The sequence below is a fragment of the Carya illinoinensis genome, chromosome 13 (genome assembly GCF_018687715.1).
Source record: "Carya illinoinensis cultivar Pawnee chromosome 13, C.illinoinensisPawnee_v1, whole genome shotgun sequence".
NCBI lineage: Eukaryota > Viridiplantae > Streptophyta > Magnoliopsida > Fagales > Juglandaceae > Carya > Carya illinoinensis.
In genome coordinates, this window is record NC_056764.1 from 6,828,263 (window position 1) to 6,846,068 (window position 17,806).

Consider the following 17,806-nt stretch of genomic DNA (forward strand, 5'->3'; position numbering starts at 1 on the left):
GACCTTCTAAAATGAAAGTTTACATATACACTTTGAATGCCCCCCACCCTTCTCTCCCAAAATTATATGTAAAGAACTGATTTCAATTTAATTTCTCCACTTCAGTGAGGCTCCATTCTGCTGGACATGATGGGAAGTGATTGTTTAAGTTCTATTATAGGGTGTTTATAACTCTCATATTGTGCAAAAATAGAATGCTTCTTTCAACGTATTGTTGATAATTCGAGACCTACCGCATGGCTGACATTATTGCTTTCCAAATGCAGATTAAGAAAGCCAAATTTGCTGATGAGAATTTTTCAGTTAGTGTAAGTAAATCAGCGAATGAGGTTGTTGCAACCTATACAAAGGATGAAACAGGAATGGATCTAGTTATCCGTCTTCCTGTATCTTACCCCTTACGCCCTGTGGATGTTGATTGCACCAAGAGCCTAGGGATTAGTGAAGTGAAGCAGAGAAAATGGTTAATGTCTATGATGTCATTTGTCCGTAATCAGGTATTTGTTATGCATATTCGTTCACCTTTCACAATTCCAGCTTGTTTCCTTTTCATTTGTCTACTGATAGAGGGATCAAGACTCGAAAATAATGTTTTATTACATTTGAGGACATGATTCCATGATGAGACTTAGTCCCGTTTGGTAGCAAAATTCAGCTAAGATCAATTCAGTTTAGTCTAATTTTAAGCCAAGTATAGCATCCAAACACCCAACTCTCAAATTACTAAACTCATCTGAACTCAAAACCACGCGGGACCCACAACATTTTTCAACTCAACACATCTTTATACGTGAGACCCACAACATTTTTCAAATCAGCACATCTTTAAACATGGGACCCACAATTTTTTCAATTTTTCATAAATAGTACTAAACTCATCTTAACATCTAAACACATTTAAACTCATTTTAGATGGCCGCCACATAACTCACTAAACCTACTCAACTCATTACTATTCATAAAGAACTTAGCTTAGCTTAGCTCAACATTCAAACGCAGCCTACTTGTCAAAAAAAGATTTCATGATGGGACTATATATCAACCTAACAGCGTCCTGTGGATAAATACTTTCTCATTGGGTAGTGTCCTTTGAAAATAAGGAATCGGATGAAGTAGAGTTCCACTAAATTGGGTGCCTATGAGAGGAGGGTAAGAATTGACATGAATAGGATTGGTAAGAGGGGCATTGAATAATACTTCCGTTCATTTGTGATGCAGAATGGAGCTTTAGCAGAGGCTATCGGAATATGGAAGCGCAACTTTGACAAAGAATTCGAAGGTGTTGAGGAGTGCCCTATCTGCTACAGCGTCATCCACACTACCAACCATAGCCTTCCACGGCTGGCTTGCAAGACCTGCAAGCACAAGTTCCATTCAGCCTGTCTCTATAAGTGGTTCTCAACTTCTCACAAATCATCTTGCCCCCTGTGCCAGTCTCCATTCTGACCTAGACATCAACATAGAGTCATGCACATGAGTTCTGCTGCTCTGCTTTCCATTAAATACACATGGGGAAAGAAGCGGTTGATGGTAGAGTACTTGAAGCTCATGCACTTGAGTTCTGCTGCTCTGCTTTCCATTAAATACACATGGGGAAAGAAGCTGTTGATGGTAGAGTACTTGAAGCATACATTGAGAGAAAAGAAATCTTACAATATCGTGCAAACGGAGTGGATAAAAAGGACAGCATGGGTTTAGGGGCAAAATTGTAAGCTCTCTCTCTCTCTCTCTCTCTCTCTCTCTCAAACTCCGATATTTAAAGTGATCCAAGTCAACATGTTATTGTGATTGATTGGCATTGCAAATGCCCTAGTCAAATTTTGGTTAGGAAAGGAAAAATAGTCTGTATTGGAATAAGTCAAAACTCCATAGCTTAGTTTTGAGTTACTGCAATTTTAAAATTTTTTTCAAATTTGGCCGGCGACTATTCATCTCTAAAACATTATTTTGCTCTAAAAATATTATGTTGGATAATTAGGTTAAGAAAAAAATAGTTAGGAAATAATAATTTAAAAAAATTAAATTCTTAATTAATATATGGAGTGTATTTGTAAAATATTTTTTAAAAAAATAATATTAAAATAAATAATATTATATTATTATTTTGACTTTAAGATAAATAGTTTAATGGGAACTAGTTTCTTCAATAGATTTGATTTTAGTCAAAATTTTAAATTTTATTCAAATTTTAGACTTGACAATAACTGTACCATTACATGCTATAAGAAAAGTGAGGATACGGTTCATAATCTCTTGCTTAACTGTGAGGTTAATTGATTTTACGGAACTCTATTTTCAAGTGTATAGACCAGGCAGATTAAACTATAGCTCCATCGCCAAAAAATCAAAAGATTTAGCCTCTTTGAATGTTAATAGTGAAATTATTTATAAATAGTAATAAAATAATTTGAATTAAGGTCTTTTATAAGATTTTGGAAAGGAAAAGATAAAAGTCTAGCTTTGGATGTGACCAACATGTTGCCTGAGTCCCGGCTTTTGTTGTTAACACTCATATAAATTTTTGCAGATTTTTGCAGATGGGCATTTGATTAACGGGATCAATCCGCCATCTGAGCTTTGATGCCTAACTACTGCTTTTTTCTTGCAATGACATAGCATATATCGAGAAGACCAATAGTGATATAGATTTCATGCAGATGGAAATGTAGGTTTCACAATGATATTACCTCGAAGGCTGTAACCATTTCGGAAAATAGAACAAGGACAGGGAGGTCCCTGCAAGTATTGTAAAGCTGAACATCTATCTCATCACAATAAATTATGAGAAATGCTAAGTGAAGGTTTGACCGATTGTGTGTTTTTTCTTTTTTTTTTTTTTTTTTTTTTGGTGAGAAAAAAATATTATTAATGATTAAGGAAGTAATTATTAGTGAATTTGTATATTTTTATTTTTTTTAAAATGTTTAAAAAATAAAAATACAAAATTTGAGCGTATCGGTCCTGCTATCGAAACCAGTGGTGGGACTCGTAAATTATAGAGATCTCAGTTTATGATTCTTTCAAACATTTTTTTTCCCTAGGTCCTGTACGTCATTGTCAATTTACTTCTACTCAACTTTTTGTGGACAACAATTGAAAATTAAATACGTAGGTAATTTACATTGCAGAAAAAAAAAAAAAAAAAAAAAAAAAAAAAAAAAAAAAAAGGTAAAACCACTGTAAAAAATATGTAGCCCTCAGGCATCCCGGTCAAATTTATCACCATAGCAGGCAGAACATTGCATATATATATATATAACGAACCTTAAACTTCATTAATCAAAAGAGGATAACAGACAAGAACATTGCATATTTTAAAATATAGAAAAATACGTAAAATCTGTACTGCAATGACTAAAATTTGACAAGATTAGCATAAAATTGAATATATAAATGCTGAACTAATTGGATTAGCTGAAAATTTAAATTTCTGACAGAAGGATCAATTTCCAAGAACAAAACTAGAAAATACTAACTGATCTATACATGGAACATGGTCATTGGGCTCTAATCCTGTAGGCAAGAAAAGATGATCCCGACCAAACAAGTCAATTATGCAACGGAAATGCCCATCTCACTGGAAGCATTGGGCCAAAATCCAATATCCAATGAGTAGTATTGCATGAATTTTCATTAAGGAAATAAGAAAAGCCAGAGAGCATAATGAGCACCTTTGCCTATGCACATCTAAAAGAGGGTCAGAAGATAAGTATCCTATGCAGATTGCCGCATGAAAGGAACCAGCCACCGCATTTCTGTACCATTTCCGTTGGATAGGTAGTATACCTTCTTCCAGTTTTCTTCTGAGAATACTTCATGACCTAATAGTCTTTACCTGCCAGAAAACAAATAAACAAGCTAAAAATCTGAGATACGAGTTGCAGGGAAAAGGAACTTCAGAAACATTCTACTGTTTAGGCAGGTACAAGAAGGAAGGGCAAAAAGAATTCTGCTTTCTTGAAATCATTTTCATTATTTTTATAATAACATGTCTTACCTAATGAAGAGCAAAATATAATGAACCAAATTATATTTTTCAATTACAAAACCTTTAAGAACAAAGCCTCAACCTTTACGCTTGCAGAAGCGGTAAACAAGTTTAAGAGGGATTTACGCATTTTACCCACAAATTACTCTGTTTCTCACTTTGCCTACTAAAAGCTTCAATTTGCAACCTAAACAACCAAATATTTTTCTAATACTCACCCTCAATTAAGATTTAATCATTAAGATTGTCATCAATTTCATCTTGAAGTTTGGGTAGTTAGGAGTGTAAAGTGAGAAATATATAATAGTTTGTTGTGAAAGTGTGATTTTTCCCAAGTTTAATTATATATTAAATTGTAGACCCACATGATACAACTGTCTGATGTAAGTTGGAGATTGGCACCTTAATAATATTAGCAACAGCAGAACCATAGCATGCATATATTTCTTTAGCATACCTAAGGTAATAGTGGCAAACAGTTGTTGCTTCATCTAAGCTGTAACGAGGAAAAGTAACACAAGCATCTACCGGAACATCTGGCAAATCTTTACGTAGTTTTCCAATTTCTGTAGAATGAGAGAAAGCACCCACCATCATGTCATCATGCACCATAGACCTAAAAGCATTCACCTGCAAATTACAGAAGAATTTTCTCACATAATGCACATATATCTGAGAGTGAGTGCAATTATCACCAAGTATGACCAACATGCTAAGGAGTAAAGGAGTAAGTTCACTATAAATGATAATCCATACGCTATGCAAGTATTCACTCCAACAGAAAGAGGAATTGCCGAAATTTCTACACACTAATATTTGCAGTTGTGACTGCGTATTTGAAATGAACAGTTGCCACTAACCATTGCAAGTTCTCTAGCATGTACTGGTCGACTAGAACGAATGGTTACTGCTTCCTCATACTCACTGAATGTAAACCAGCTGTTATACTGGAGAGTCGGAGACAAATAACAGCAAGAATAGTTTTAAAAAATATACAAGTTACAGAGAATATATATGAAAGTATATGTATACGTATATATTATATTAAACCAAAGAATTGGACAATAAACAGCACTTGAAGTAACACAAGAAACTTTCTCTCACTTGATCAATTGCTATAAGCACAGGGATATTTTTCACAAGTGATAGCTCTCCTCAAACGAACAACCACTCCAACAGCTGCATGTGTGTGCTTGATTCCCGTGTTGACCAGATCACAAAGCGTTGAACCTTCTGGCATTGCCATGTTATCAACATCTTTCAACCATCCAACACCAGCACCCTCTCCTAGTGGAATCGGATCATTGATTTGGCATGGCAATTGTTTTAAGTGAGATTCATTCCATTTTCGACAATCCTGGGGACAAATAACGCATTTGGAATGACACACCACTGAATGACACAGATAAGAAACAAACTTAGAAACAAATAATGAGAACCTCTAATGTACTCTTTTTTTTTTTTATATAAGTAAACTAAATTACCTCTAATGTACTCTTAAGGAGCCATTACAGAAGAAGAATTAGGATGAGGGGCTACTTTTGTTTTTTCTTTTTGGATGGAAGGATGCTACGAACATTTTGAAGTGTGCTCTTCATTCTATGAATCTAGAATGTTTAATCTGAAAGCCCGTTTCATGGTAAATATTAATATAATAAGTGAGTAAAAACTATATGAGCTCATGGACCAAGGTCATGTTCCACTTCATATTGCACATCTTCAAATACTTTCCTACTGAAATATAGAACTAATCACTTTAGTTGAAGATGTAAGAAATCGAATCGTCATCTTTATGTTTATCTTAATTTTTCTTAACAAAAGAATTAGTTCTGGAAATTGGAACATATATGCATAATGCTGCAGGATGAGTGAAAACAAAAAAGTTTTAACACTCTTGCCTTGAGTACATTTGCAGCTTGAAGAGGTGTGTCCCAAAGACCTGTTTGTTGGTTCTTGGAGAAAAATCCACCATGAGTCCATTCTCAGCCCCTGGGAACATAAAAAACCAGCCAACCTTCATCACGAGCCCAATGAACGAGCATCGCAAGTGCAATACTCTTCCCACAGCTAGCAGGAGCATCCAAGATAATCTGCTTTTTAAGTTTGGGATCTAAAATGATTAATTACCAGCATAAGTTGCATGAGAACATCACCTATCGTAAACTTCACATACTCATTACCTTATGATTCATATAAAAGCAAGAATAGCATTAATGTTTGGAGGTTGTGAGAAAAGAACATGATTGTAAATGAGAAAAAAAAAAAAGGACTCATCATATCTTATACAAGTTTTAAATGAGGATCAAGATCCTCTAAATTTTGCAACTCCAGAGTGAGATCTTAAAATCCATAACGTTACCGGTTCAGATTTTGCCATCTTGTTATAAAAAAAATTTTTTCTTTTTTTTTTTTGGATCGGTAAAAAACTAGAACAACTTAGTGAGAACAATTGATTAAGAAAACAAACAATTCACTAGATATTGTTATTGTGAAGGTGAGAAGATATGAGATTTTAATTAAAATAATGGTTAATATTTTAATAGCCCCCGGTCATATCAGGATAATGTCGTTTCTGGACCTTCAAGTTGAAAGATTATCTGAATTTTGCCATTGCATTTGAATTTTAACAAATAAAAAAATGCGAGAACAAGAATCGCTAAAATTGAAATGAAATCCGCACACACCATTAGCATCATAGAAGAGCAATGGAGGATCAACGATACGCCTAAAATTATCGCGAAGATCCAAAAGACTCTGCCGAACAAGCAAAGCCGGTCTCAGCGAGTCGTCGAACTCCTTCCGCATCCCCGTCGGCAAACCCTCCAGCAACACCGTTTTCAAGCCCTCTATACTTCAAAATCCAAAAACACGATCAATTTTCCAATCACAAGCAAGAAAAAAACCTTTACATACATATTTACAGTTAATTAGAGGTAGATTACTTTTTTACTGGGCAAATAAACGCAGATTACACGTATTAGCATCCGTATACCAAAATTTGAGATGGGAGCAGGTGTCTTTGCGAGAGAGGAGGGAGAGGGAGGGGGTGATGGTGAAGAGGTGCCGACCGTTGGGGCCAACATCGAGGGACTGGTCCTTATCGTCGGCGGCGAGCGCGGGCCTGGGCATCGGAGAGAGCGGCGTCGACTTTGGTATCCGCGGCCAATGCGTGGGGTAGGAGGAGGATTCCTTCGCGTTAGTCTTCTTGGACTTAGCGAGGCCGGACTTGGTGTTCTTGGACGAGTAATTTCTGGCTTATTTATAGGTTTGAGGAGCTAAGATTTGGATGGGAGGGGATTTGGTTGAACTCGTAGCTGCTGCCGAGGCCCTCAGAACACACCGCAACATCTTCGCTGCGAGATTGGGGTTTTTCCAAGGTTTTGGAGGGAAATGGAGAAAGGACCGGAGCAACAAGCAGTAGCGTCTGCGAGAGGCCGACTCGTGAGAGGGTTTTGCAACGGAAACTAGGGGGTCATATGGTAACTTGCAAAAGGCCCGATGGCCCGATCAACCCGTGCAACCGATTAGATCTAATCCGAAAAAGTCGGTTCACATCAAAAGTGGGTTTTGAATCAGTAAACCGCAACATCAAAAGTGGGTTTAGATCTCACCTCTCTCTCTCCAGATCACTCCCCCTCCACATCTCTCCACTTGCCCTCACATTCGACCCTGATTCACATTCCAACAGTTGGTAGAAGACAGTGCTCATGGCGATGATGAACAAAATCTAGCCGAGTTTTGTCTTACGAAACCTAGATCCAAACAAAGACTTTTGGAGGCACGACTGGAAAAATCTAACATGGATTTTTTTATTTTTTATTTTCTGGTATTCTTCTTTTATAAAAGACATTACTCTTGGAGATCAAACCTAGGGCTCACTGGCAATTTAAAATGGGTCTGTTTATGTAATGGTGTTGTTGTGAAATAGCTTGTAACAAAGATTGTAATGGTCGTAGACCGGTATGATTATTTTGGCTTTTTTATTAGGGTAACGCTACAGCCACCGTTCTTCTACCCCGCTTTCAGTTCCCGCTTGATGTGTGCATGCCACAGTGGCATTTTTTCCCTTTTCTTTTTTTCATTTGCTATATATATTTTATTATAATTTATACTTATTTTTTTTCTTATTATTTATATTATAACTTAGTAGAAGCACATATTAGTTATAATTAGTTATTATGTCTAAAATGTTTACTAATATCTATATACTTAATTGAGTGAGTTATTTATTTATATAGACAAAAAGTATATAGTATATTCTAATTAAACATTTATTTGATCCATTATTATAAATTACTCTATTTTATATTAAATATGGAGTAATTTATTCCTTCCAACTTTCAACTTATTTGGTGGCTTCAATACCTCTTTTTTGAAGAGTATTTTACTTTCTTAATTTATATATATTTAATAATATAATGATTTGGAAATTCACAAAGGTATGAATATTTAATGTGTTACCAGCAAATATAGTTATTATATATACATTATACTTAATATATAGTTTATGTACATTATACTTAATATATAGTTAAGTTGTTTACTTATAAGTTGCAAATTAATATTGGTATCAAGCTAGCTAAGCCCCAAATCCTCACCATTTTTGTCGTACATCCGTAAAGAGTTCCATTTCATTTTCCCCAAACTAGTGCCCCTGATTGACTGCCCCCAAACCCCGACCGTCTACCCTCGCCTCCATCAGACCCATCTTCGACTGGCATAAGAGACCCATTTCCAGCGCCGGTATCTCCTTTCAACCTCAAATTCGGGAAACAAAAACTCTGCATTTTGTCTCCTTCACGATAGATTTCTTCATTTCTGGCTTCATTTCTGCACCCTAGATTTCTTGATTTCTTTCTTGTTTATCTGGTCTAGATTTCTTGATTTCTTATTTTTCTGAGAATTATTTCGATGGACCACTATTGTTAGGGATGAATATACGCACTTGGTGCTCTGCAAATCAGTTTATTGAACTCTTCTTAACCACATACAGAATTCTCAACCACAAGAAGTTCTATAATTTTCATGCAAAATATTTACAACACTCATTTATTTGAATAAAAAAACCATTCATAAAATCATAAAAATATGAAATAGTCAAGAGAGCAACAGAGAGATCAACTTGAGAATCATGGTAGGTGAGGGGAATGCAAGAAACGGGATTTATGGAATCTTGCAAATATGCAAGAAATAGAACAATTACCCGAAGGAGGGGGCGAATCTATCGGGGTTTGTGGAAGACTGTACGCGAAGCTCCCTTCAGGTTATGAAATTTCAGAATTTGTATCGGATTATTCCCCAATAATAGCCCTCCGACGACTCGATATATTGACCTATCGGAAGTTGGATATAAACTTCCGAAAAAACTTTTTCCATTGTCGATACATGAGTTTCAGAACTTACTATTTTTTTTTTTTTTTTTGGGATGAAGATTTGGATTTTATAGTCCTGCGTGAGAAAGCAATAACTCCTTTTCTTATGTTCTCGATAGAGCTTTGTCTCTTTGCTTTGATTCCAAGATGAGAGAGAGTTCCGCTACATGGCTACAAAATAAAGTGGAGGGGAGACAAATTGCAGAGGGGAGATGAAGTGAGCTTGTTTGAGGGGAGCTTGACGGTGCTAGAAATGTGCTAGTCGGAGTTGGGTTTGTGGTGTGGGGGGGTTGGAGGGAATACAAAGTGTAGGGGTTGGCTATTATGAGATGCAGGTATTATGAGTTTCAAACAAGAAAGCAAAAAAAAAAGAAAGAATGCCACAATGGAATAGCCACGCCAAACAGGAAGCAAAAACGGGAAGATAAAACAGTAGCAGCAGCATTTTCCCCAAAGATTGTAATGGTCATAGACCGGTATGATTATTCTGGCTTTTTTATTATTCTAGTTGTTTCTAGCCTATGTGGCTTTTTGATCATTTTGCCCCCGTAAACAATGACACTCTCGAATTGGACGATTTACATCAAATTTTGAGCTTCATGGATGTGTTCGAGTGGTGGTTCGGAGAAAAGATCATGCATTATTGAACCAGGAATGCGGGGTTGTAGGCATAGTGGTTAGAGGCGTGGTGGCCAAGCTTTGACGACGAGTTCGTGTTTGTGGTTGAAGACGATTCAAAGGTCTCGCCACTCTATTACAAATTTCTGAGGAGATTGATCATGAATTTCTATTACAACGCTTTAAACTTTAGCCCCTCCATCTACGAGGTTTCATTGCAGAAACCAAGGTTCGTCATAGATCGGTACGAGAGTGAGAAGGTGAAAGATCTAAAACTTATGGGTTTTCAATGCTTGGGTCATGTTCTAGAATTGGCTAACGGGTTCGGTCCAACCCAAAATTTACGGGCCAGGTCGGGTTGAACTAACATGCCCTTTTCTTGCGAGTCAGATCGGGTCAGGCCCAAATATAGTTTGGGCGGGTCACTATGCATGCCTAATGGTAAGAGCATTCGCAATGTCACATCCAGTTTCTATCATTTTTAGTTAGAAATTAGACTTTTTATAATTTTTTCTTAAGTTTCAGTGATATTAAAAAATATCTCCTATATCTCATTTTTTTATTAAAATAATTTTTTTAATTATTATTTCTATTACTTTATTTTTATATCTTTAACTATTCTTTATAAAATATATATATATTAATTTAAGAATGAATAATAACTCTCCAAATATATGGTATCACTATTCACATCTTAAACCTATATACTAAAATAGGTAATGAGATAGAGTGATACTTATTTTGTTAAAAAATTAAATTAAATTTCTTAAAATTTTGAAATTTTGAAAATAAGTAACGATAGGGATGGGAATGTTCTAATTGAAGAGAGATGATCTTGTTGAAAGTGAAAAAATTAAGTAAATATGGAATATAATATATATATAAATAGAGAGGATAAAATATTAATTTTTGTAATAATAAATTTAATTTTTTTATAAAAAGATTATACAAAACTTGCGTAGTCCACCTCGTGGTATTATTCGTTTAGAAATGGTTAAGGTAATTGATTAATAAGCCCATCATTTAGGGTTAGCTGCCCGGGACCGGGACCAGGCTTAGGCCCAGATGTAACTATGAATGGTGATCATTAATCATTTCGGCCAGAAGTTCGCTATTTCTAATTTTCCCTCCTCTCTGTTGGATGTTGGATTGAGTTGAGTTGAATAAAATATTATTAGAATATTAGTTTTAAATATTATGAGTGTGTTGAGATTTGAAAAAGTTTTTTATTATATTTTATATAGAAATTTGAAAAAGTGTATAGGGATTTGAAAAATGTGTAATAATGAGATGAAATGAGTTGAGGAGGATTTACTTTCCAAATGGAACCCGCCAACCCAACTTGAGAGAAACCCAAACATTTATTTTCTGATGTTTTTTATCAAAGAATTCTGTTACTTACAAGTCAATTTATAAATACAAGGAGACTCATTATAATTATTGAAAAAATTAAAATAAATAAATAAATAGTTTTTAATTCTAACTAATGTAACAAATTTGCATATCGCTGATATATTTGATATGTCAATAAACGAACTTGTAAATATTTGATCCTTTTAAAGTATTGAAATAAATCAATAAATAATGAATAGTCCAACACACACTTGGATATAGTTAATTTTGAAATTCTTATTTCAGATTTTGCTTCAATAGAAGTTGGCACCAATTAATTCTCCTTCATTCACTTTATAGATATATGTATATATATCCTCCTAATTTTATATTTTTCTGGCACCATACATTGTGTGGTGGGATGATCTCATTTTTTAATCCCAATTGATTCGATTGATTTAAGAAATATTATAGGTTACGTACTCGATCTTTCCTTTAAAAAAAAGTACAAATGTATTTAATTAATACTTTTCACGTGGTTATAATATATTACCATATTCCAAGATAATAGTAGTATTCATGATTTAAGTTATCATGAATATATGCATGGTAAACAATTCAAAGGGTTGACCCAATCAGTAAAAGCTAGATCTTGATTTTGGGATATTATTCATTTAAAAGTTTAAGTCTTAACACTTCATATATGCAAATAATACTTTGTGGCCACACCTCCTGAAGAAAAGTTAGTAATTTAACTAATTTCGTATAGGAAAACTGTCGAGGATACGCATGGTACACGATACCGAAATTTAGTCTACAAGAGTAAGTCTAAATGGTCCTGCTTAGGAAAGGTTCCCGACAGTAAAATATATATATATATATATATATATATATGGTATAGCAGCTCCATTTGTATGTCGACCTAAAGGACGTGTGCGTGCCTACTGCCAACTGCGGAGTACTGCCTGGCCAGTTAAATCTACGCGATTCGTATCAAAAGCGAGCGAGCTAGCTAGCCCACCGGGACTCCCCAGATACGACCTATATGCGCGCAGATCACGATTTTGTGCGCGCTTTTTTTCTTTCTTTGTGTACGTGGGTGCGCGATTGGTGATTAATTACAGCTAAGCAAAAGCCGGGCTAGCAATTTATTTAATTTAAGAAGATCCTAGCTAGGACCCAATATATAATATAGATGATCTCTATCCTGCATGGCTCGAATTAACGCAAATCACTAATTAATACCCATGCATGCAGTTATATATTCGGCGTGCAATCAGCTTGGGATTTCGTGTGCATGAATGGTCGGTTTGCTTATTATAATACTAACAAATTAAGGATGGATTAATTGTGACCAAAAAAATAAACAGCATGCATTCATGCAACGTAAAGATTGATCAGCATCACAACGTAACGTGTTGTTGATCGGCGCAGCAAGTACATGACTACTACTAAGCTAGCTAAATATATAATATACATAGCACACCATTATAACAATATGACACCAAAAATTAAAAGGGGAACGTCATATTCCAATTTGTTGATCGATCGGCGGCGCGCGTGCAATGATAAATCTTATTCAAAAGTGGCTTCTTTTTGGCGGTGCCACCACTTAATAAGTTGATACAGATATATATATATATATATATATATATTATATACAGGTAATTTGAGAATCATGTGAACAAACATTAATTAGTCATGTTTGTGGGACATAACAAAGATCATCAATCTACCGAAAGTTGTTAAACAAATGTTTAATTACGTACCTAATTTTAAATTAACAATTAAAAAGATCAGACAACCGAAAGTAATTGTTCCATACTGCAGTTTTAATTAGTTACGTAATTTTATATTAACAGCGACAGATCACACATAGCAAGTGTGACAAAGGCCACAACCCGGGCAGGGCAGCAATGTTATTATATATGTTATAGATAATTTGAGGATAATCTCCAAAACACGCATGGTTTCAAAAGTTTTGTGGTGATATTATATATCGTCTGATCAGTCAATAAAGTACTTTTCCTTGATGATATGCACGTACCTAACATTCCCATTATGTATTTAATATTCAACAATCAGTTCCAATATTACAAATTGAGACCAGACATTATTTATTAATAAATAATTAAACCCACTTAGTAGACAACTTATGTATTAATTAGTGGGATTAAAATAGATTAAGCTGGCCTTGATTTTGTGGGTCCTGTTGAAGGCCTTCCACCCTCCCACGCAATCGAATCGTCCAAACTCCGAACCCCACTTCACTACGTACCTAGCTAGCTCTATAATCTATATAATATAGACATCCTCCAGTACTACTCCGTGATCAATCAAAGCAACAAGTCCAAACTTCAGGCCGGTTCAAAGCAATTTGTTTGAAAGCATCATTCGTGGTTCCAGAATTGGTGTTAAGCTCCCAAACAAACATGGAGGACAAGGAAGAAGAAAACGGCAAAAAGGTGGTCACTGCCCTCTACAGTGCTCTAATCTCCAAGGACTTCGATGAGGTGCAACGTCTACTAGCACCAAACGTCGAGTGGTGGTTTCATGGCCCACCAAACCACCAGCATTTGATGCTTTTGCTCACTGGCTCGTCACCTCCAAACAATACCTCATTCGTCTTCGTTCCTCAACCCAATATCGTCGCCTTCGGACCGATTGTCCTTGTCGAAGGCTACAACAAGGAACACTCGATCTCGTGGGTGCACATATGGACCGTCACTGAAGGGATACTCACCCAGGTGAGAGAGTATTCTAATACTTCCGTCACCGTAGCCCGATTCGAGTCACAGCCTTTATCATCCCCGGCCGTTGACACGTCAGGGTCAGCCAATCATAGGTGCCAGAATGTTTGGAAGAGCCAGCTCTCCCGTCACTCTGCACCGGGTCTCGTTTTGGCACTCTAAGTACGTCATGTATATATGTTACTTTCTATTATATTAGTAAGAAATTATGAACTATAATTAAGGCTTTGATCATGCATGTTAATTAATTGTGTATAATCATGTTTTGACGTTTGGTGTTTGGGTTTGGTAATTCTGTCTAACAACATGCAAAAGGAGTGCTCCTTCGAATGGTATACTTTTTAGTTAAATTAATATAATGATATAGATTTTAGTGTTGTTTACTGTAATCTAATTTTCTTTAAATTATCAAGTAGTGGCCAAGACTATTGTTTGAATAATTTGCGTATGCATGGTACTAAGCAGTTAAGTATAGTTATTGATCATGATGTGAATAATTAAATGGTGAAGTAGTTAAAACTCATGTCATCATTAGTAATATATTGTAAAGGTGAACAATATATATATTTGAGGTCTTAGCACCCATAAAGAAGAGAAATGCTAGATTTATGAGTTGTACAAGTATCGTGTATTCATTTTGAAAAATTATAGGATTTACTATTAAAAAATTATTTTTTCTATGGATCTTATATTTATTCATTTTTTTCAAAATAATTGCATGACGCTGGCATACTAATCTACGATTGTAAATATTATTTTTTTAATACTAATCCCAAAAGGCAATTATGGGCAGGCTATTGCTGTGCTAATTCCAATCGTCAAACAAATAACCACATGAAAAATGGGTCCCTACATTAAATACAAAATTTGAAGTTACATTGATGGAGTAATATTGTTTTCATGACTTGTCTTTGAAAAAAAGAAAAAAGTACTAAGCCATTAGGAGGAGAAATTAACACTCCAACAAGAAAGGCTTTTTGCAAGGAACATATATTGCTGCAAAAGTGGTATTTTCATTGCAATTGTTCTTCGAGTAATAAAATACACCACACTCTCATTTTACTTTTATTCTACTATATAAGATATGTCACATTAATTACTATTAGATAATAAAAAATTATTCATTAAAAGATCATTTAATGGTGATCAATATGCTACATTTCACATAATGGGATGTTGCAAGGAACATATATCGCTGCAAAAAGTGGTATTTTCATTGCAATTGTTCTTTGAGTAATAATATACACCACACTCTCATTTTACTTTTATTTCACTATATAAGATATGCAACATTAATTAATATTAGATAATAAAGAATTATTCATTAAAGGATCATTTAATGGTGATCAGTATGCTACATTTCATATAATGGAATGAAAGTGAGATAGTAGTATAATATATATAATTTTCCTTATTCTTTTGGCAAGGACTTTTGTTAGTATGAAAGTTATATAATTTTGATTTATAATTTCAAAGAATTGAAATCGTTGCTAACATATTTTTTTGCAAGCAAAATATTTCGTTGCAAATGTACACTTGCAAGGAAATTACATCCTTGTAAAAAAGATTTGCACAGTTTTCAACTCGTAATAGTAAGGAAATGTATAATTGTTATTACTGTCTTCTTGGAAGGAAATTATATTGTTACAAATGTACAATTTGCAAGGAAATTAGGTTTTGTTGCTAAAAAATTTGCATAGTTTTGAACTCCTATTGAAATTAAAATCATTTGTAACATTTTTTTGCGAGGAAATAATATCCTTTCAAATGATAATTAATTTGTAAGGAAATTATGTTTCATTGCTAAAAGGGTACGTTGCACAGTTTTGTCCTCCAATTACAAGGAAATTAAAGTCATTGCTAACATTTTTTTTTTTTTGCAAGGAAATACTATGCTTGCAAGTGTGCAATGAAATTATGTTAGTTGGTAAACATGTTGCACAGTTTTGAACCCCTATTTACAAGGAGATTGAAAGTTTTGAACTCCTATTTGCAAGGAGATTGAAATCGTTGCTAAAATATTTTTGTAAAGAAATAATATCCTTGATACATTTGCAAGGTAATTTGTTTCATTGCAAAAAGTTTACATACATTAGCGAGGAAATTAAAATCGTTACTAACATGAGTTTTGCAAAGAAATTATTTCGTTGTAAATATACATTTGCAAGGAACTAACCTATTGATAAAAACGTTTACATTGTTCTGAACTATTGTTTGCAAGAAAACTAACATCGTTGTTAATTTTTTTTTTTTTTTTGCATACATTGGTAATAATCATAGCAGCAAGATTAATATATTGTTGGAAATGAGGATTTTACAACGATTGATTATCATCGGTCTAAATGCATATTTTTGCAATGATTTTTTTCATTGCTAATGACCCAAAAATTTTGGAACAACTTTTATTTGTTGGTAACAAGGCTAGAAGTATTTGCAACCAATCAAATATATATTGTTGGTAATGGGGAGAAATATTTTTTGCAATGAAAGTATATCGTCGCCAATGAGAGAAGAGACATTGGCAACAAAAGTATATTGCTGGCATTGCGAAAAGGTACGAGTTTTTTGCAATGGGAATATGTCATTGCAAATTGTTATAAAAGTAACCCTCTTTGGTTGAAAAAAGGTTTAATATTATTATGATATTATAGACTAAAGATTTATTTTATAAAGGTATTCTGTTTTCACCGAATATAAGCCCTCTGTTATATTCCCAAACAGAAACATAATATTCATAATAACCACAGTTTGATGATAATAAAAAAAACCTAAAAACAGCAGTATACTAATAGATGTCCAGATTACCAATATACACCTCGATATTGAACAGTATTATACAGATCAACAAAAATGATGAATATCTTCCAATATTATCGCAAGAAAGCATCAAGAATCAAATATGAACAATAAGAACAATAAAGAAACTAAAAGCAAGGAAAGAACACACCAATATACGTGGTTCGACCCTAATGGTCTACGTCCACGGCAGGAATGGGCCTCAGAGCTTTTATTGATGAACAATACTTCACAGAGAAGCCTCAGTACACATAGAGTCACAAATCCTCACAGAAACCCCAAGAAATCACTCTGATTTCTTCTCTCTACAAGGAAATCTCACCGAAACCCTAATCCCCCTCTCTGTTCTCTCTGTTCTCTCTCTCTCTCTGAAATGGCCGATGTGTACAGAATGAATATCAACTAGGGTTTACACCGTATAGCACATATATATATATATATATGTTACAAGAGATGCTGACACGTGTAAGTAATCCAGCGGCTCAACTCTTAAACGTTCTGAAGGAAGCACGAGCTTCTCACGTGATTTCATCAGCTCAGATTAAAACACATCAACGATCCAGATTTGGCCATTTGTACATCATCCTTTAATCAAAAGCTTCAAGAGAGGATATTAGAAGATTAAAAAAAAAAAACATAACAGATAAATGTATTGACACACGTATTACAAATCTCCACCTTGGCAAAACATTTATTTGCCAAAAGATTTTTAAAAAAAATTTCTCATCATTGGCTCATTCCTGCATTGTCCCCCTAAGAGGGACTAATCCTAGACTCCATACCCACTAAGTTCAGACAATGTCTGAACTTGGACCAAGGGACTGACTTGGTCATCATATCTGAGGGGTTATCCTCAGTTGGGACCTTTTCCACAGCTACTATTTTAGATTCTATAACATCCCTCACAAAATGAAGCCTTACATCAATATGTTTTGATCTTTCATGAAAAA

General features: G+C 34.6%; 2 protein-coding genes and 1 pseudogene across 6 annotated transcripts in view; 2 read left to right on the forward strand and 1 right to left on the reverse strand.

Moving 5' to 3' along the window:
- Positions 1-2,820, forward strand: part of LOC122292009 (E3 ubiquitin-protein ligase listerin) — a 28,788-nt gene extending 25,968 nt beyond the window's left edge. For 4 of the 5 annotated variants that reach the window (XM_043100156.1, XM_043100158.1, XM_043100159.1 and 1 more), the window contains 3 exons: positions 267-497; positions 1,219-1,708; positions 2,538-2,820. In XM_043100156.1, the coding sequence (XP_042956090.1) occupies positions 267-497; positions 1,219-1,446 (459 nt within the window). In that variant the 3' untranslated portion in view covers positions 1,447-1,708; positions 2,538-2,820. Of the gene's footprint in view, positions 1-266; positions 498-1,218; positions 1,709-2,527 lie in introns of all 5 variants that reach the window. The other variant, XM_043100157.1, reaches the window with a different exon arrangement.
- A 550-nt stretch (positions 2,821-3,370) lies between these two features.
- Positions 3,371-7,920, reverse strand: LOC122292010 (annotated as a pseudogene).
- A 5,739-nt stretch (positions 7,921-13,659) lies between these two features.
- Positions 13,660-14,268, forward strand: LOC122292011 (wound-induced protein 1-like). The gene has a single exon (XM_043100162.1). The coding sequence runs from the start codon at positions 13,743-13,745 to the stop codon at positions 14,220-14,222; it is 480 nt and encodes a 159-aa protein (XP_042956096.1). The 5' UTR covers positions 13,660-13,742; the 3' UTR covers positions 14,223-14,268.
- Positions 14,269-17,806: the final 3,538 nt, after the last annotated feature.